Source organism: Dromiciops gliroides, chromosome 5 (assembly GCF_019393635.1).
Source record: "Dromiciops gliroides isolate mDroGli1 chromosome 5, mDroGli1.pri, whole genome shotgun sequence".
NCBI lineage: Eukaryota > Metazoa > Chordata > Mammalia > Microbiotheria > Microbiotheriidae > Dromiciops > Dromiciops gliroides.
Window position 1 is genome coordinate 131,086,002 of NC_057865.1, and position 22,236 is coordinate 131,108,237.

Below are 22,236 nucleotides of genomic sequence, written 5' to 3' on the forward strand. Positions count from 1 at the left end.
CTTCATTTACCACATTATTTCATGTCCAAAGTCAGTTTTTTCCTGTAGTTACAACACATATCAGAGAGCATCCCAGTTACACCCTGGCCAACTTTGCTCTATGTTAGCAGAAGTATGTTGAAGCAATGTACTATGACGGAGAGAGCAATGGATGTAAAGTCTAACAATTTGGGTAAATTCTTTGGTTTCTTTATCTGTAAAAATGAGAGGGTGGGATTAGATTATCTCTAAGGACCTCTGGAGATCCAAACCTATGATTTTATTTTCTCATATGAACCTAAAAAGCCAGGGTATAGTTCTGTTCCTCCAAAATGGTAATTTAGCCTCAGTGCATTTTGTTCTACTCATAAAGGCCCTATTACTTTTTGTCTTAAGCACTTCAAATAAAACTTTCTTTTATAATCACTTCCTAATTTACAAAAAGGTAAAATGTTGAGATATTTGGCATTGTTATTTATAAATTACTCTACCCATTATCAAACCTTATGTTGTTTATGGTTTATCTGTGTCCTTATTGATTTGCAAGTTCCGTCCAGTGATGGGAATAGCAACCCATCTTCCTTGACTCTTATCTGTATTCTTGGTAAAGTTCATCAATGGAGATCATGCCAGAAGTACTTCTCTCCAAATCTTGCAAGTGGTTATGGAACACTCTGGTTGTATACTTTGTCATCCTTTGCTCTTGTCATGGGACCAGCCTATCTTGTCTTCCAGTTGAGTGTGTGTGTGTGTGTGTGTGTGCTGTATATCTCTATATAGTAATGCCGATAAAATATTAGTAATACAAAGATGGAACTTTACTTTCATGGAAAGCTTAAGGTCAATAAAAACTATACGATTTCCTAAAAATAATCTGACCCACTTTGCCCGTCATTTTCAACTCTGAGGCCAACTCATTCTCCATCAGTACTCTCTCCACATATACATATTTGGGCATTAGGTATTATTCATCCCTTTTGGGATGGAGAGGTTGAATTCCTTGGAATGATTATAGATTTCTCCCAAAATCTCTGCAATGTCCTGAAGCTTGATGTAACCAATGAGGTATTAGCTACAAAAGAAGCATCTGGAAGATCTCACATAGGGACTCCCTCCTTGATTTTTAATCTGTGCTGGATTTTCTCCATCACACTGGCCCATATCTTTGGTACATATACATCTTCCTATTCTGTGCCTTGCATCAGAGGATTATTGAACAGGGTAATTTCTGTTACATCTTCAAGGAAAGTCTGGATTATCTTGATCTTTAGATGGGAGATAACCTTGCTATAGAAGACTCTTTTGTCCTATGAAATCAAGGTGGAATTTTTTTTGCTTGTTTTTTGTAATTAACAAAAAATAAGCACAATGAGATTTTATATTCTCTACCTCTTTACATTAATTGTGAAGTGGTAAAGATATGATCCATTGTTGAATATTTCTTACAACTGATTACTTGTTCCCTACTAACATCCTCATCAAAGTTGCCCTTAATTAATGTGTATGTGTGTGTGTGTGTGTGTGTATATATACATATATGTATATATAAAATTTTCATGAAGAGTCTATATGAATGGAAGAATAAGTATATTAATTGCTAATCAATCAGTAGTCAATTTTTTTTCTTAATGAGATCCAAGATTTTTTTCTACATGCCTTTAGTATCTTATCCTCCTTTAGATACATTTGTCACTTAACACCTTCATCTCAAGCATGGTTCTCCATATAGCAAAACAATTTAACCTTGAATTATTTTTAAAAGTTATCAAAAATAAAAAATTAGCTATGGACAACAGAAATGACAATAGTAACGCTAATAATTTCATCCCAAAGTTAAACTTTCACAACAAGGTCACCAAAAGAGGCCAGACAGTACTTTAGTCCGTAAATTTCCTTCACAGAAATAGATGACTGATAACAACAATACTACCTAAGAATATAAACTCAACTGTAATCTTATAAGGATGATAGATAATTATTAGTAGAACTGACTCATAAAGCAGACAGCAATGGAAGGTAAAACAAGTTTAAAGAAAGTGTAGCAAGATATCCAACTAAGAAAAGCCATCCCAAGGGCAATCAAGAAGAAAAACAAAAAGAGAACTACGAACATAAGAAAAATAGAAAATATTTACAAACTTTTCCTCACGAATAGTGGTTGTGACCAGACTTGGATTCTCACATTACAGTCTCATAGGTACCTAAAGAAAATTGACATTAAAAAAAAACACAACAACAACAAAGAAGAGAGAAACAGACAAATTGGACCGAGTATGTTAATAACTATCATCAATAAATTTATACCAGAATCTGCCAAATTTTCTTAGCACATATGTCTCCATTTTGTCCATAAGGATAACATGAGAGATTTTACCAAATGCTATACTGAAACCTAGGCAGGTCTAAAGGTGGGAAGGGACATCAAAGGTCAGTCATATAGTACAACGCCCTAGTTATACAAATGAGGAAACTGAAGCCCAAAATGATTATAACTTAACCAGGGTCATGAGGATAGTACATGAGAACTGATAGTTGAACTTAGTTCTCCTGACTCCAAATCCATTGTTTGTTTGGTTTCCTTACTGCACTAAGCCACATTAAAAAAAAATACTAAGAACTCAAATTTATAGGGAATTCCCTGAGAGAATGGAAAGTATTTCTCTAGTGAACCCCTGTTTTGTTTCCCCCACTAACTGCCAGTGATCAGCAAAATAATTCCATTTAATTTAATCTTTTACAATAGGATGTGTACTTCAAAAGTATAGAAAGATCAGAAATAATCGTCTTTCCTACCTCTAGTACCCAGGGGCACACTATCTGCTACACAGCTCAGTCTCTGGGAGTGTGAGGCCCCAGTACACAACGTGTAGGGGCTTGTCTATGCTAGAATTGGGCCTTTTGTACTCATAGGGTCCTCCTGGAACAATTCTCCACCTACATAGCTTCTGTACTGATTATCTGATTGAATCATCTAAAAATTAACCCTGATGTTACCTGGAGGGCTGTTTTGTTATTGGATCCACTAGAGCAAAGAGCCATTTGGGGGGCACTTTGTTTTAGGCCCTAAATATATAGCTGGGTTTGTTGTTGTTGTTGTTGTTTTCCCAGTGTACATTGTCCTCAGCTTTTTGAGATAATTTTTGCATACGGTTTCATTTGTTGATTCACTGAATGTTTATGTACTGCTGTTTGCTGTATTACTGAATTCTTTATAGGTGGATAGAGTGCCAGGCCTGTATTCAGGAAGACTTGAGTTGAAATCGGGCTTTAGACAGTTATTAGCTGTGTAACCCTGGGCAAGTCACCTAATCCTGTTTGCCTCAGTTTCTTCATCTGTAAAAATAAGCTGGAGAAGGAAATGAAAAACCACTCCAGTATCTTTGCCAAGAAAACCCCAAATGGGGTCATGAAGAGTCAGACACAACTAAACAGTAACAGTGAGAAGTGTAGACATTCCATTGCACAAATGCTAGTATTGCTAGCTCTAGCTGTTTAGTGGACCTTTTTCCCTCATCATGCAGTGTGGATCATCATATTCTTCCACTACCCAACCTTCTGACAGGTCAGGATTCCGTACTGCTGCCTCTTAAGATCCTCTTTCTTCTTTATGTTTACCTTGAAGCTTTTCTATTTTTTCAAGAAACACTTCATTCTCTCTGAGAAAGTGGTGATATCCTCCTTTAAACTTTTACTTCCTCTCCTGTGACATGGTGTATGCATAGGAGTTACTTGGCAGTAGCTGAAAGACAAACATCAGATCACACGATGGTGGATTTGGAGCTAAGGGGACCTTCATTTTACAGATTCCATCTTCTATTCTAAACAAGTCACTGCCACACAGTTCTAGCCTCTGTGGTGGCTGGAGTTCTCCCGTGTTCCTTTTTGTTAGCACTTGTTTCCAAACTCTCAGAACAGACACTGCCTAAGGGAGACTTTATTCCCAGCAGTCTTGACACCTTTTCGTGCTAGGGAAGGCTAGTTTGATCAGCTATTTTTGCTTCACCATTAATACCTTCCTAACAAAGTCCCAAAACAAATAGTAGCTGGTCATAGCTGGTGTCTGTGAGTATACACCTTATTAACTGATAGGCATTGATCTAGAGCTACTGGCTATCTCAGAGAAAGACCTAGTACAACTACCTCATTTTAAAGAGAAGGACACTGAGGCCCAGGGAAATCAAATCACTTGCCCAAGGTCCCACAAGTAGTGAGAGGGGTAAGATTTGAAACCAGGTGCTCTGTTTCCCCCATTCCCACCCCCAGCTGAATTCAATAGCCTGTCGCTTTCTAAAGTCGATCCAGTCTTTCTGCTTTTTTTTTTTCCTGTATCCCACAATATCTTACCTAACATCCCTTGATTTATACTCTCTCAGTATTGGTAGTCCCTTTAAGATTTTTTTTTAATTTCACTGGACCTTGACCCTACCTCTGTGATTCTGGGTAAATCACTTTGCCTTCTTAGGTCTCAGTTTTCTTAACTATAAAATAAGGGGGAGGAGGGGAGGAGCAGTGTAAGTAAGGTAGCACTAGATTATTTATAAGGTTTTTATAGCTCTAAACCCTATGATCTTCAATAGTCTTCTCTCTTTAAAGTCACAGCTACTAAAGACTGGGAGCTTTGTCTTCCATGAGTGATCTTTGGACTCCTCTTTCCTCAGTGAGAATTACTCAGCAGTCTTACTGTGCATGGAAGTTATTAGGTATTTTACTATGCATAAAAAATTGTTTTACATGCAAGACACAGAAAATGCTTCCAAGATAATTGATTTTTAAACTCTTTTATATGATGGACCTCTTTGGTAGTCTGGTAAATCCTGGATTCCTTTTTAAACATTTTTAAGTGTATAAAGTAAAATACATAGATTACAACAAATATGAAATGGTTATCAAAGTATTTATAAAAACAACAGTCTCCAGACTAAGAACCTCTGCTCTAGATAAAAGGAGAGCATATAGTTGTGTCTATAACTAAATTACTTTTAATTATTAGAAGCTAAAAATCAGGGCAGATGGGTGGCGCAGTGGATAAAGCACCGGCCCTGGATTCAGGAGGACCTGAGTTCAAATCCAGCCTCGGACACTTGACACATAGTAGCTATGTGACCCTGTCATTTAACCCCAATTGCCTCAAAAAAGAAAAAAGCTAAAAATCATTTTTTAGAGTAGAATTCCTTTTAACCAGAGGCTCACCTTTCCTCTGACTAAAGCATTTCACTTGGAATATGTTCATTTTTGCTGCAGTGGCCCTAAGGGTTCACAGAAATAGCTTTTGCTATAACATATAAATGTACAATAAGAAAAACCCTGCACCCAACCTTCCATATCATTAAAACACTAGACTTTTAACCAGATCATAAGATTTAGAGCTGGAAGTACCTTAGAGATCAAGTGTCAAAGACTCATTTTAGGGATGAGGAAACCGAGTCCCAAAGATGATGAATAACATGTTCAAATCACCTGGGCAAGAGCAAAAAAGTGGGGATGAAGTACCTTGGGTAAGTCTTTGGACTTTTTATTTTTCATCTCAACTACTGATTGTGAAATCAGTTATCTTAAGTTTTATTTGGGCAAAGGAATTCAGTGTGTTGTTCATTTCTGCTTTATAAAGCTACCTAATACTTCCATTATCTGTAATTTCTAGATGTTTTATCCAGTGAGGCAGATCACACCTCCTATATAACTTAATTTAGTGTAACATGTCTGCTTTACAAATGATACTAAGACTGGAAAATAAATGCTCTTGCCATCTTAACTGCACATACAAAAGTTGCTAGCTACCCCTGGGGTGGGTATCATGAAAAGGACTAGGGTGAAAATGAAGAAGCCTCCTTCTTTTCCTTGAAATTGACACACAACAATGGAAGCCTCCCTCTTTTATTTGGAATTTCTTGGATCCTAAGCAAAACTAGACACCAACTGGCTTAGTCAGTTGACTCTTGCCTCCCTCAGTGTGCTGAATCTTCTCACAGTACTGGAGAGCAATTTCCCTTTCATTACCCTTAGGTAAAGACATCCTGGGCTTTTGCAAGGCTTTGCAAGACTTTTTAGATACCTTTAGGTTTGATGTTTTTTTTTTTAATTAATATTCCCAACCTGTTGTCAAAGTGCCAGAGAAGTTCCTCCTCAACTCATACTTGTATTTCTGCAGCTAATTTTTATCTACCAGGAATGCACTTCCTTCCTGGCTCCCCTTATCTAATTCCTGGCATCCAAAGGCAAGTTTTAGCTGTGTAAGAAGGACCTCGACCACGTTGGGCAGCAGTGGTTCTCTACCTTTCCTGAGGTCCTATAGTATGATCCAGTCTAGTGCTTCATTGTCTCTAATTATTCCTTTGTATTAATTTGGCTTCTCTATCTGGATTGTAAACTTCTTGGGGGAAAGCATTTGCCTTATTCTTGATTTAGGAGCATCCTTTACAATACTTATGACAGTACTGGACTCTCTATTTTGGTTGACAAAAACTTTTCTGTTTTATTTTTTGTTCCCTGTCAAAGAGATAAGAGATGTAAGTATCCTAGTGTCTACCCTTAGATCTTTTCCCCTTCCCTTCTGGATCTGCCATAACTGATCTCTCCATCTCAGCTATCCAATAAGTCAGGTCAGCCCTCAGGAGCTTTCCGGTTAAATGTTCATGCCAGCTCACATTTCTAATTGTGTGAGTTTGGGTAAGGTCAGGACCCAACTTTTTCCAGAAGTTTGATGTAAGCTGGTTATTTTCCTTGGCTGGTCTCATAATTGAAGGAAGAGCTGGGATGACAAGTGTTGAATGACTTCCCCTTTGATGGAAGATACATAGTTGTGGGAATATAGCTGCCTTTCCCCTTAGTTTGGAAGCTGCTGAGCCTAGCTTTTACTGTTTCAGCAAAATGAAACATTTCTTATCATGACTTCTTTTCCATAGCATTTTAAGATTTACAAAATATTTTACATATGTTATCTCATTTGATCCTCAAACTCTGGGAGGTATGCACTCTTATTCCTATTTTATAGATTAAGTGACTTGTTCATGGTCACACAGCTAGTAATTGTCTGAGACAGGAAAAATGCATTATACATAAGAAGTACTTAATATTTATTTAATTCGAAAGTTACAGAAACCACACATGAAACTGGAGAAAAAAAAAGCAAATGTGTTTATAAATTTTTTAAATGAGCTTTACTATACCTCGCCCCGTATGGATAAGCCCTCTCCAAAATATCTCTAACAGATCATTCAGGAATTTCTGGAGTATTTCTGGTGATGTGGTGCTTACCTCCTTGATTTATAATCAGTTCTAATGGTTAGAAATTCATTCAGTAGGGGGCAGCTAGGTAGCATAATGGATAAAGCAGTGGCCCTCGATTCAGGAGGACCTGAGTTCAAATCCAACCTCAGACACTTGACACTTACTTGCTGTGTGATCCTGGGCAAGTCACTTAACCCTCATTGCTCAGCAAAAACAAAAACAAAAAAGACAAAAAACAACCCACCAGAAATTCATTCAGTAAACATTTTTAAGCATCTGCTATGGGCACCGAGTTGGGCACTAAGTATACAAAGACAAATGAAATAGCCCTTACTCTCAAAAAGCTCATATTCTATTGGGAGGTAACAGATGCAAATAAGTAAATTTAAATATATGCCATATAAAATAGAAAGTCATTTGCAGAGGCACTAGTTGCAGTGGGAAATCCAAAAAGATCCTCATGCAGGTTATGACACTCTAGCAGAGCCTTGAAGGAAGTTGGGGTTTCTACCAGGGGGTTGAATTTTAAAAAAAACAAACAAACCTGTGCATTTATGCCCCGGAGCAACAGCCTGTAAAAGGCCTGGAGAAAGGAGAGACATTTGTACAAAAAAAGCCATTAGCCATTCCTCTGGAATGCAGAGTGTAAAAGGGATTAATGGGCTCTAAGTGTGAAAAGGGAAGCTGGAGCCAGTTTAGAAGGGCTTTCAATGTCAAACACAGGATTGTTTATTTTATATTGGAGGCAATCCGCAGCTTCCCCAGTAACTAAATTACATGGTCAGACCTGTAGTTTGAGAATATCACTCTGCCAGCTATATTGGGGAAGGAAGAGAAATTTGAGGTAGAGGTACCAGTTAAAAGGCTACTGCAGTAGTCCAGGCAAGTCATGATGAGGGGCTCAGCTAGGAAAGTTAGGGAAACTAAGGAGACAGATGCAAGAAATGTTATGGACATGGGTATAAGTATGCGTTGAATGTGGAGCATGTTCGTGCCCCATGCATATGTTATGGTAGGTTCAAGAATACTGGGCTTCTGATTTGATATGGAGAGGGAATGAATGAGGCACAGGGAGGTATGGAGGATGGTTTGGAGTATGGAAGCTGGGGTTTTGGAAGGATGATGGTACCCTCAACAGAAATAAAAATGTTAGAAAGAAGGTTTCCAGGGGAAAGATGAGTTCTCTTTTAGATGACTTGAGTTTAAGATGTCAGTGGGATCTCTGGTTTGAAATATCCATCGGGAAAGACATTAGGGCTGGATATATGCACCAGGGATAAATTCCAACTTAGAGAGTTGTTCGGAAAGAGAGGCCTTGTGGCAGTGAGGACTGTATTGGGGTTATATAATGTAAATGTTTAGTAGATCCAATCAGGATGATTTGGGTTTCTTCTAGTACCATTAAGCAACATACCAGTAAGAGCTGAAGAAGCAAATGGTAAGAGTAATCCAGGGTGAGGGTTTGGCAAGGCATGACTGAGTGATAAGACAAAGTTACAACATGGTTTGAGTACAGAGGGCAATGTATGATTGAACTTTAGTATATAATTGAAGATTGGAAGGGGAAGAGAAGGAAGCCAGAGCAGAGGTGGAGAGCAGAGACTGGAACAGTGCTGAAAGTTAGAGGAAGTAGATGTCATGGTGAGGACAAAAATTTGTTAAACAGGAGTAAGAGACAGAGAGATGGATGGATAGGAGGTTATAGTTAGAAGAAATTTCGAGTTCTTAATCCTGGAAGTGGAAGATTTACAGACTGTGGTGAGAACAAATTTATGACTGTTCCTGTGTGTGGCTGAAGGGGAGTGAAGGATTAGGTGAAGGAAGATGAAGAAGTTGATGAACCGGAAGTCCAGAGTGCTTGAGGAGACATTAACATGAAAACCGATATCCTCGAGTCTTTGGGCAGGGGTTGGGATGGAGAGGAAGATTCTGATCCAGGTCCTAAACTCCATGACTACTCTCTGAATAATTCCACTTCACTAGAAACTTGGACAAGAGAGAGAGATTGTTCAGTGATGGCAACTGAGGATCTAGAAGTGGCAATGGAGGGAAAGGAACACTCCTTCCCTTACTCTAGGTCCAGTGTATTGAGGTGGCATGAATGCCACCAGGACAGGACAGAGTGAGCAGAGAAGTAATGTCTTCTGTGGGAGTTGAGTCTTTATAAATGTGAGGCAATGGAAGATGTGCAAGAAGGAAAGGGCTAGGATAAAGAGAAATTTAATAATGGAATGGAAGTGGGGAGCAGAGTTAGATGGAACCTGCGAAGAGGTATGGCTGCCATGGTTATGGATAAGAGTGGCAGGAAGGGAAGGGGGTGGTTTTCATTTCAATAGCCAGCAGTTCTGTATTGTGGGGTGGGGGGGGGGTGCGCTACTGCAGCCCTATTCATAGATGAGGTTATCCAGTATCTCTGACTCTGGTCATGGGCTGGTTTTAGGAAGCCAGTGTCTAGGGCCTCAGCCTCTGATCAGGGGCTCAGTCTAATCCAGTTTGCCTTCTTGTAACTTCCATCCATTAGTAGTAATTCTGTTGTATGAAGCTCCCATCATTCCAATAACCCCATATTGACACCCCTTCAAGAGGAAGTTTCAAGTAGTCAAACACTGAATTTGGATTCTGTAAGACAGGGATTCAAATACTGCCTCCAACACTCAATAACTGTATGACATCAGTCATCACTTAAGCTTTCTGGGGCCTTAGTTCCTTCATCTATGAAATGATTTGCTCAGGGTTACCCAGCTAGAAAGGGCCTGAGGCCATATTTAAATTCATTCAGGAAGAGGAGGCTTCCTTGATCCAGGACCTGTACTCTATCCACTGCTCTACCTAGCTGCTCCTGGAATGTGATAGCCATTTTCAAATATATTTAAGGTAACACAACTTTATCACATAATCTGTGCCAGTTTTCTTTTATTCTGCTCTCTGGAGAATGGGAATATTAAAAGAGGGATTGAATTTCTTCTTTGTAGCTCTCATGATAAGGCCTTTCTGGAGACTAGGAAAAATGTTGGACCAGTCACATAGCAAGTTAGCGATGATCCTTGCATGGCCTGGGAGTTGTGTTAAGTTGGTTTCCACCCAAATTGAAGGATACTTGTGTATGGTCCTTAGGATGGTGGGTGAACCTCTTGTAGTACATTTATGGGAGAATGTGAGAAAAAGTAGAGGATGGGTAGGCACAGACTGGTTGGGACCTGTATCACAGGAGCGTCATAATAGGTTTAGATCTAGAAGGGATGGTATAATCTCATTTTACAGATGAAGAAACTGAGACCCCACAGAGCTTAAATTCAAATCTGGTCTCAGACACACACTAGCTGTGTGACCCTGGGCAAGTCACTTCACCCCATTTACCTGAATTCCTCATCTGTAAAATGAGCTGGAGAAGGAAATGGCAAACCACTCCAGGATCTTTGCTAAGAAAACCCCATATGAGGTCACAAAGAGTCAGACAGGACTGAGAAACAACTGAACAACAACGTGGTGTTCTCTACAGACCCAACATCCCCAATCCATCATATGGAATGTATTCTAAAACCTTCACCATCACATTTGTGCCCCTTTCTACAAACTCCAACTTAGCACTCCCTTAAAATAGTTCCCAGAACTGAACACAACACTCCATGTCATGGGACCAGCAAAGACTATCACTTCCCTTGACCTGCCAGTAGATCTTAGTCCTTGTTAGTCATATAGCTTTGGATAAGTCATTTGTATCACCTGTGATAAGTGTCATTGGCTATAACTAGGAATTATAAATATGTGCCCTGCCTACTTCACAGGATAGCTGTGAGGGGGAAAATGAGAAAATGTTTATAAAAAATGCTTTAGAAACCTCTTAAGTTTCTGTAGAAACAGATTATCATTATCTCCTTTGAACTTTGAAACTCAATTGGCCAGATTTGGCAAGAGATTGAGAGCAATAATGCACTTTCGTATTACAACAGCTGCCCAATTTTCACAACTTTATGCCTCCTAGAAGATAATGTCTATCTTGAGTATTGTTCTGAAAGCTGTTTATTTGCATGGGGTGTGCTCCTTCTGGGCAAAGTGCCTACTTTAGCCAAAGTACTCCACACTAGGTATGACCTTCTTCCTAGATTTACAGTCTGAAGGCCACCCACTCATCACCTCCTGGGCCCTGCCCTGGAGAGGAACTCTGACATTACAGTGAGCATAGCCTAACCAGGGCCTACTCTAAAACCATTCCCTTAGAGGACTGTGCAAACTGGACTGTCTTTCCCCCTCTCCCGCCCCCCCCACACCCCTTGTCTATGGGGGAACACATTTTAAGGACTGATAGAACTTCCAGATAAATGCATTTTCCTTTTCTTCAGGAGAAATCGCCCTGATTGTTTTTCCTTTTTTGAATCAGAGATTGATAATAATGGCTAATATTTATGTACCACTGACATTTGCAAAGAAATAGATATACATATGCATGTATATATCTCATTGGAGTCTCCCAGTAATCTTGTGACATTTTACAGATGAAGAAACTGAGTCAGAGAGAGGTTCAATGACTTGCCCAGTAGGGTCATTCAGCCACCTCAGATATTCCAAGTCCAGCAACCTATCCACTTTGCCACCTAGTGTTGGGAGAAACCTCAGAGGACTTTTAGTTTAACCACCTCATTTTACAGATGAGGAAATTAAGGCCCCTGGCAGTAAAACGCTTGGCCTAGAGTAACACATGTAGTAACTGGATCACGGGCAGGATACCCATGTTCCTGATGCCAAAGCCAGTGTTTTTTTCTATTGTATAATGTGGTACTCTTGAGGCACATAGTAGGTGTCTCCAGCTTGAGGCATGGGGCTTCCCCTAGGAAACAGGACAATTCTTATTCACATCAGACTCTGATTCCTTAGTCTGGACAGTTTGCCCACCATGATGTTTTGAATAGACATATCCAAACTCAATTTTCACTTAAAACTAAGTGTCCAGAAAATTGGCCAATCAACAAACAAACATTTATTAAGCTTCTATATAATAGATACTGTGCTAAATGGTGGAGATTCATAAACTGAAATAAAACAGCCCCAACCTTCAAGGAGCTCTCATAGGGACCTATGTGAAACTTGCCACCTATTTCACAGAATAGGAGAACCACCACCAAACAATATTCCTGATATTCATCAGCTGAAGAAAGAAGTACCTCCTTTAAGATAGCAATTTACTTTCACAATACAGTGAACATAAAAAGCCCAGGTTCCATTCTGTCAAAAGCTTCCTTGGTAGTGATGAGCTGGGTTAGGAGAATTGCATTGCAAACAATATAGGAAGAAGAGAGCAATACAAAAAGTCTGCTAAGCAGCACAGTGGATAGAGCACTGGTCTTGGAGTCAGGAAAATCTGAGATAAAAGCTGGCCTCAGACAAATTATTAGCAGCATGACCCTGGGCAAACCTGTTTGCTTCAATTTTCTTAACTCTAAAATGGGGCATACAGCAGCACTTACCTCCAAGGGTTGCTGTAAAGACAAAATGAAATAATATCTGTAAGGTGCTTAGCACAGTGCCTGGCACATATTAGGTGTTTAATAAATACTTGCATGGGACAGGGGTGTCATCTATGTATCTATATCTATCTATATTTATATACTTACAAAGCAGTGCCTCCAAAAGAGAATGTATTTATAACTTAGTTGAGATATGCAAATGCAAGCTCTGTATCAGTTGAAACAGTCTAAGGTTGGCATCCCAACTGAGGCCATTTACATAAAGAAAACAAGAAAGAACCCTACCTCTGCAAGTGATCTCAGAAAGAGCACCCCCTCCCCCCCATCATTCAGGATTACATATGTCTGGCACTCAGAATCACAGAGCTGAACAAGAACTGAGAGATCTAGGCCAACCCTTTCATTTTACCAATGAGGATATGGGGGCTCAGGAAAGTGATTTGCCCAAAGCCAGGATTTAAATGTAGACCTTCCTATTGCAAGGTCCATTAGTCAGTGAGGATCACTAAGAACTCAAAACAGAAGGTCACTGACTTTCTATCACTGAAGAACTTTTTACTATAGCACAAGTGAGCTAATACATGTAAAATTCACTTGTCCAATCATAAGAATTTTGAGCTGGAAGGGACCTTCAATCAATCAAGAGGTAATTATTTATTAATTGCTTACTATAAGCCAGGCACAGTGGTAGGTGCTAGGAAGACAAATAGCCAGGGCAGCTAGGTGGCACAGTGAATTGAGTACCACCCCTGGAGTCAGGAGAACCCAAGTTCAAATCTCGGCTAAAACACTTACTAGCTGTGTGACCTTGGGCAAGTCACTTAATCCTAATTGCCTACTCCCCAGCCTATCTTCCCCCCCCAAAAAAAAGAGACAAATAGAAAACAGTGCCTGCCCTTATGGAATTTACATTATTTTGAGGAGGTGAGGGGAAAAGATGATCTTTCAGAGCATTTCATTCCCTCATTTTACAGATGAGGGAATAAGAGAGATTAAAAGATATTCAAGGTTACAACTATTTGCCTAGGAATGGGCAGACTAGAAGACCTAAAGGGATTTCTCCAGAATCTGAGGCTCTTTGAAGCTCAGAATAGCAGGTGTATTAATATCCTAAATGGAACTGATTATCTTCCTCAATAAGGCCACCCCTTCTCCAAACTTCTCACTCTCTTTTGTGGTCATCACCAACCTCCTCATCAACGAGATTCATAATCTCTTCTTACTCACTTCCCTCTTCCTCATTGACTCCATAACCAGCCAGGTACAACTTGTTGATTCTTCTTCCTCCACATTTCTTTCATCTCTTTCCTCTCCACTAACACTGCATTCACTAGAAGCAGTTAGGTAGAATAGTGCAAAGAACATTGCGACTGGAGTCAGTAAGACTTCAGTTCAAATCTGGCCTCAAACATCTAGTAGCTATGTAACTTTAACCTATCCTCTGCCTCAGTTTCCTCAGCTGTAACATGGGGATAATAATGGCACCTCCCCCTAGGGTTGTTGTGAGGGCAAAATGAGATAATGTATAAAGTGCTTATAGCACAGTGCTTGGCACATAGTAAGTGCTTAATAAATACTTGTTTCCTTCCTCCTTCAGCCAGTCTAACCATGTCTTTCTTAAACCACTGTAATAGCCTATTACTGCTTTTCCTGCTTTACTTCTTTTTTAACCTTCCAGTCCAAGCTTGATGCAGCTACCAAAATATCCTTCCTATCACAGAGATCAGTTCTGAACACGTCACTACCTATTCAAATTCTTTTAATGGCTCTTTTTGGTTTCTTTGATAAAATACCACCTCATCAGCACAGCATTCAAGCCCTTCCATAATCCATATTATGTTTCTAGCCTATTCCATTCAAGAGTTCTATATTTCAACCAAACTAGACTACTAGTCATTCCCCAGATTGATCATTCTGTCTCCCACCTGTATGCATTTGTATAGACCATTGTCCATGCAGAGCATGCACTCCATTATTTCTGCCTCTTAATATTTATCTCTCTCAGGCTCAGCTTGGGTGTCAGTGCCTCCTCGAAGTGTTCTCCCCTCTAGTTATATCCGGATCATTTGTGCACAGAATGAATCTGTTCTGTAAAATGCTAGTGCCTCAAGGAAAGGAACTTGCTTGTTTCCCTCTTCTCTTCCCCACCTTGGTAGTAAGCAGATGGTTACTTGAAACATATCTGTACTCGGTGCATAAGCACCAAGCCTGAAGCCAACATGAAAACAGTTTGGCCCTGATGAAAGCAAGTGGTGTTAGTATAGAAGGGTTCTCAGATGCCCCATTCCTCCTTTTTGTTCTGATTTTATTTCCATTTTCTTGAAATGGTATTTGGGCTTGGTTTTTTCCCACAGTGATAAACAGTTTTTATTCATACAAAGAAACATGAAAAAATATATTAGTACTCATAATATATTTCATTTGTGTGAGTATAACTCTTGCAAATATTTACCTGATATAGAAAAAGGGAAATTATCTTACATATAAAATTTATGTAGATGATCATTACATATAGAAGGCAATCCTGGTAGGAGTCAGGCATCTTTCACTCCTCCCCATGGGAGGGTAATCACTCACTGTATGGCAGTGACAGAGGCACAGCAGAAGCAGGTGTGCAATTAGAATGGTCACTTATTGGCACGTATTGCAATATATGGAAATCCATTAGCAATGAATGCATGCTGACAGCAACACTGAGAAACATACTGGTAGCACCTTTGAAAATTAAAAAGGGGCACCTTAGATTTAGGTAAGACTTGGAGGTTGGCTTAGAGTTCCGATTCTTATGCCTATGAGACCCTTTGAGTTACCAAGTAAATACAGAAGATTACAGTGGTTAGCCTGAGAGCTCCATTGAGGACAGGAACTATCTGAACTCTGTATCTTTCCCAACACCAACACAGATTCACTAGATGTTTGTCGAATTGATGTAGTGACCTGGCTGGCAGAAAACTTCTTTAGAATGGATTCTGGCCCACTTTAGAAAAAGAAATTGAACAAGCCATCAACGAACTCCCTAAGAAAAAATCTCCAGGGCCAGATGGGGTTACAAGTGAATTTTACGAAACATTTAAAGAACAATTAATTCCAATACTATGCAGATTACTTGGAAAAACAGGTGGAGTTCTACAAAATTCCTTTTATGACACAAATATGGTGTTGATACCTAAACCAGGCAGAGTCAAAACAGAGAAAGAAAATTATAGACCAATTTCCCTAATGAATATAGATGCAAAAATCTTAAATGAAATATTAGCAAAGAGAGTACAGCAATTCATCACCAGGATAATACACTATGACCAGGTGGGATTTATACCAGGAATGCAGGGCTGGTTCAACAATCAACTACATCAATGGCACCCATCAACATAATCAATCACATCAATAGCATGGGTTCTCAATGCACTTCAGGCAGAGGGCTGTACAGTCTATATTAACTCTAAAAATAAAAAACAATTCAAAATATGAGGGTGGCTTAGCTTCATGCCTGGCCTCCATTTGTATTTAGGTTATGGAATGCCACAGGTCTAAAACTGTGCACCTAGCATCCATGAGGTAACCATATGTGCATGTCAATTTCTAGTCACTCTACCTGTATTACAGCTAATAAACCATTCCACGGTAGTCTTGCTCGTTCAAGTCTAACTGAGGGCTAATAAGGCAAAACAAAAAAGAAGGAATTGCCTCTGCATGACAAGCTATAAACATGCTATTGTTAGGACACTCAAGGCAGAGAGTGAGAGAGCCCGCCAGCTCACCCACCCCTGAAGAATGCCACCCCTAAAAAGTGCTTTGCCAACTCTAGAACAGAATTACTCAATGTGCACTTGCAGAAATGACAGGATTGAACAAAGCAGACCAAGTAAGGGGTTTCACAAAAAAACTAAAACAAAACCCAGCACTGTGCTCAAGGACCAGCATGCCCAGCAAATATGCCTGTATCCATTCAGCCAGTGGAGAGAGTGTGAAGAATGATCAGAAGAGGCCACATGACGTAAAAGTCATTTTCCCACTCATGTAGATTCTCCTAGGTGTGTGATCATTAGTCTGCTTGGCAGAGGATGTGGGGTTCTGCTAGACTGGTTCAGAGATCAGTGATCAAACCACACATGAGAAAACACTGCTCTAGAGAAGAGTGGGTCACTACAATTCTCACTTTCTTTCATACTGGGAATTCTCCTAGAGGCTCAGCTAGTAAAATTTAGTTTGATTCTCTTCCCACAGATGTGCAAGCCTGTAATTCTGTGACTATTTACTTGTATTCAAAGGGAATAGTAAAATCTGTTATCAACTTTAAGGGAACAATTAATCTGCAGACCCTATTGTGCATCTTTGTAACCCTGTTAATGAACCCTCAGCATAGGCCTTCTAAGCTTCACACTGTAATTGCTGAGGTTGATAATGTTTGATCCACAAAACACACACAAAATTGTCACCCTGTCGTTTCAAGAAAGTCAATGAATACTTTCTTAATACTGTGAGGGTAAGAGGTTCTTCAAAAAGAACTTAAATTTTCATTCTTTTAAACAAAAAACAAAGAGGAAAAAAAGGATAGTAACCTAAGCAGTTGAGGTGAGAAACCTAAATTTATGGCACAATTCTGGGCAAGACCTTGGGCTCCTGACTAAAGCTCACAACAACCTATAGCTATTTTAAAGAACTTTGTGTGGCATGTGAACCATAGTGAAAACAGAGAGGAAATGGCTTTGGGAAATGGTTACTACCAAAAAGATGTGTTGGGCTTCTTCCTGCCCACTCCCCACAATGATTCTAAAGGCCAGCCCTTGAAATTGAGAGATCCATTCATGAAAACTGAAGATTTGGCTAAGGAAAGGCAGGATAATATACTTGAAAGGTTAACCCTGGGCTTGGAATCCCAGTTCTAGGACTTTACCAGCTTTGTGACCCTGGACAACTCAAGCTTTCTAAACCTATATTTTTCTCCACCTGTAACAGAGATGGACAGATGTGGGCTACCAACATCAGAGTGCTATTTAAAGTGATTTGTAAGCCTTGGTGTGCTATATAAGTATGTTTTAACAGTTATTCATTTTGTGGGACGGGATGCTTTAGCCTATTCCAGGAAAGGAAACAGTTAATCAGGGAGGGGAAGAGGAGGATGGCAAATGTTAAAACAGTTTTTAGATCCTGTTACTAGCTCAGGTTAAAAATCTTCATCTTAAAATTCAACCTGCATTTCCTAGAAGCAAATACTATACAGGCTTTTGATGCATAGCAAAGTCATGTCTCATTTAGAGTTCCTGGTAAGAAATACTCATCTAAATAAAATGCTACTAGAAGAGTTCTAGTCAAAATGGCAGAATATCAGAAAGAAGTATAGCCTAGCTTCCTGGAGATGTGATTTTAGTTGAGATTTGAAGGAAGCTAGGAGGCAGTGATGTAGAGGAAGAACATTTGAGGCATGGGCGGCACCCAGAGAAAGTTCTCAGAGATGAGAGAGAGGAGCATCTTGTTCCAGGAACATCAAGGAGGCCAGTGTCACTGATCAAAGAGTATGTTGTAGGGAGTAAGGTGTCAGTCCACTTTGACTCTAAATGTGGAGGGTGGGGCTGGGGCTGTTGAGGAGAGAAGGTTATGTTGGGTTTTGAATGCCAGAGGAATTTCTATTTGATGACGAGGGTTATATGGAGCCACTGGAGTTACTACGTGAGGAAAATGAGATGGTCTTTATGAAAAAATCACTTTGTGGCTGAATGGAGGATGTATTCAAGTAGGGAAAGACTTGAGACATACAAACCCACTAGACTATTCCAATAGCTCAGGCATGAAGTATGATGAGGGTCTGCACTAGGGTGGTTGTGCTTTCAGAAGAGAGAAAGCAGGGGCAGCTAGGTGGCACAGTGGATAAAGCACCAGCCCTGGATTCAAAAGCACTGGCCCTGAGTTCAAATCCGGCCTCAGACACTTACTAACTGTGTGACCCCGGGCAAGTCACTTAACCCTCATTTCCCTGCAAAAAAAAGAGAGAAAGGGGCATATTGAAGAGCTGTTGCAAAGGTGAAATTGGCAGGCCTTGGCTGCAGATGGGATACAGGGGATAATAGATAGTGAGGATTTAAGAATGACACTCAGGTTCTGAGCTTAAGGGATTGAGATGATAGTGTTAATAGTAATAAGGAAATTAGCAGGGGGTTTAGGGGAAAAGATGAGTTCACTCTTGGTCATGTTGAGAATAAGATGCATACTAAGCATACTAAGCAACCAGTTCCAAATGTCTGAAAGGCAGACTAAGATGTGAGATTGGACATCAGCAAAAAGGTCAGGGAGAGAGAGGTAAATTTGAAAGTCATCATTATAGAAGTGGTAATTAAATCCATGGGAGCCTATGAGACTACCAAGTAAAGTAGTGTAGAGGGAAAAGAGAAAAGGACCCAGGATAGAACACTGTGGGATACCTACACTTAGAGGGTATGATCTGGAAGAAGTTCCAATAAAGGTCAAGAATATCAAGGAAATTAATATTTTAAAGCAGGAAGGAAGAGGTGCTGACAGTACCAGATTTAAACTTATACTACAGAACTGTAATCATCAAAAGAGTTTGGTACTGGGTAAGAAACAGAGACATTGATCAATGGAATGGAATGAGAAGGTTCACACTATAAAGAAGCAAATGAACATAGTAATCTTAGTGTTTCATAAACCCCAAAATCCCAGTTGTTGATGTAAGAACTCATTATTTGACCAAAAAAAAATGTTGGAAATGCTAGAAAGCAGTCTGGAAGAAACTAAGTATAGACCAACACCTCAAACCAAAATAAGGTCCATACGGTTACATAGATTTAGACATAAAGGATTACAGCATAAAAGGAACATGGTAGAAATTATCAGTCATATTTATGGATAGGGGAAGAGCTCATGACCAATCAGTAGGGTCACAGGAAGTAAAAAATAATGTTGATTAAATATAATTTTATAATTTTTGCACAATCACTAAAGCTTAAATTAGAAGATAGGCAGGAAATGGGTGAGGAGGAGAGGCCATTATATGAAGTTTCTTTGATCAAGGTCTCATTTCTAAGATATATAGGAAACTGAGTCAAATTTGTAAAAACAAGAGCCATTTCCCAAACAATAAATGGTCAAAGGATATGAATAGGCAATTTTTAGAAAAAGAAATACAATTTTAACAATAACCATAAAAAAATACTTTGCATCACTAATAGAGAGATGAAATAGTACCTAAGGTACCACCTCACACCCATGCAATTAGCTAAGATTACTAATCAAAGGGAAAATGACAAATACTTGAGGAGCTAAAGGAAAACAAGTATATTAATTTCTAACTGATCTATAACCCCAAAGAGATAAAAGAAAAAGGACAAAAAAGTTAATAGCAGCTCTTTTTGTGGTGGCAAAGACCTGGAAATAGAGGGTGTCCATCAATTGATGAATGGCTGAATAAGTTATGGTATATGAAATGTGAAAGGGAAGAGAGTAGAGCCAGGACAGTTTATACAATAACAATTTTGCAGAGATAAAAAAAAAAAAAACTTGGAAAGACAAGAACTCTGATCAACACAATGACCAATCACAGTTCTAGAGGACTCATGATGAAACATGCTCTTCACCTCCACCTTGAGAGGTGATGGACTTAGAGTGTGAATTGAGGCTTTTTTTTTTTCTGGACATGGCCAGTGTGGGAATTTGTTTTGATTGACTATACCAATTTGTAACAGGTTTTGTTTTTCTTTCTTTCTCAAGGGAGGAAGCCGAAAAGAGGAAATTAGATACTGAAAAATAAATTTAAAAGTAAAATAAAATGTTTCTGCAGAATACTGGTTAAATTTCTTCTCTCTCTCTGTCTGCACCTGCTCACACTTGAGTTTCTACTATGACTAAGACCTGTTTCACTTTCTTTCGTTCCCCATAGGATGTCTGTCCTCTCAGCAGCAGTCCATCTGTAGAATGCAGCAACAGCAAACCAAAAACTGAGTTGGGTGTTTCAAGAGTAAAATCTTTTCTCCCTGTACCTAGAAATAAAGTCACCCAATGTTCTCAGAACACCAAAAGAAACAGCAGCAGCAGCAGCAGTAATACAAGGCAAATAGAAGTAAATAACAACTCAAAAGAAGAGATTTGGAACTTACGCAAAAATGTGCAACTAGACAAAATTAACAAATAGATCTGCCTACAATTCTCTCACCATTTACTTACTCTGTATATTTCATATAAAAACCAAGAGAAAAAAGATGTAAATAGCTTTTTTAAAAACTGCTTCATTGTAACATATTGTATGCATATGGGACCACAATTCCATTTTTATGTAAAGAACTTGTTTATAGCCAATGTTTTATTGATTTTTTCCTGGAAATTCTATAAGATTGAACTTCGATAGCAAGAAGTTACACCAACTTTTCAAGTAGTTTTCTATTATGAAAATATAATCGCTTAAATTGAAGATATTCAGGGGTATTGCCACAGAATTATCTGTATACTGTATATACATACTCAATGAAGTTCTTATATCATTGCATACTATGTGGTGCAAAATATGTATAGCATTAGTGTAGAACAAATGTACATGCAATTTAAAGATGGATATCATGATTTTATCTTCACTTGATGGGGAGTGAATAGAATGTGGCAATAACAAGTTATTTGAAAATACAACAGTTTCTTTCCATTACAAGCCATATTAAATATTTTGATTAGCCACAAACTCTGCCTGTAAAATTCTGGTTTTTGTGTTTTTCTTATATTACTTACATTGCTATTTGGTTGAATCATGTATATTAATGCTATGAGTTTGCATTATGGCTCCTGTAAAGAATGAAATTCTAATGCAATAAATATGTTATCTCTTTTTATAAAACTTCTGCTCTTAAATGGATATGAAAATGCCTATATTTCCCCAGCATATTTAAAAATTAATTTAATAAACAATTCTAGAAATGATCTGCAGTATCTACATTAGATCTAGTAAAAGGAAAACTAATGACAACTTTAATAAAATATGCTAGCTCTTTTTTTTCCTCTGGAATTACTGATGAAATATCTATTGCATAAAAATTCCAATAAATGTTTTATCCATATCCATTCACTAAGTTAAATTATTTTCCTACTTTAAAGATGCTGCTCTTAGTTCATTTATTCAACAAGTGCTTTTAGCATCAGCAATAAAAAAAAAACAAAAATGAATTGAACATGATTACGTTTGTTCCCAAGACAGAAAATTAATTTCTCATCTTGGCCCATTTCACACCAATCTTTACTTTTCTGATGCCAAGGTAATGTATGTAAAATACTTTGTACCTCTTTATATTTAGGGAGCTACGTGACATAGTAAATGGAGTATGCAATTTCAAGGCATGAAGACCCAAATTCAAATCTAGCTTCCTGACAACTCACTTAATCCCTGCCTGATGGGTATAATGGTGATAACAAAAACACCTACTTTTTGGGTGTGTTGTGAAGATAAAATGAGATAATAGTTGCAAAGCTCAGACTTTTGAGTGCTGTATAAATGCAACTTATTATTATTACTACTATTATTTTTATTATTTCATTTTTTGCTCTTCTAATGGTACTTTGCTAGATATTCAGGAGA

At 38.7% G+C, this 22,236-nt stretch overlaps 1 protein-coding gene across 4 annotated transcripts in view; it reads left to right on the forward strand.

Annotated features, from left to right (window-relative positions):
* Window positions 1–21,720, forward strand: part of CTTNBP2 (cortactin binding protein 2) — a 211,271-nt gene extending 189,551 nt beyond the window's left edge. For 2 of the 4 annotated variants that reach the window (XM_043966832.1, XM_043966833.1), the window contains exon 20: window positions 20,560–21,716. In XM_043966832.1, coding sequence (XP_043822767.1) covers window positions 20,560–20,811 — 252 coding nt within the window. In that variant the 3' untranslated portion in view covers window positions 20,812–21,716. Of the gene's footprint in view, window positions 1–20,559 lie in introns of all 4 variants that reach the window. The other 2 variants (XM_043966829.1, XM_043966830.1) reach the window with 2 other exon arrangements.
* The last annotated feature ends 516 nt before the right edge of the window (window positions 21,721–22,236 follow it).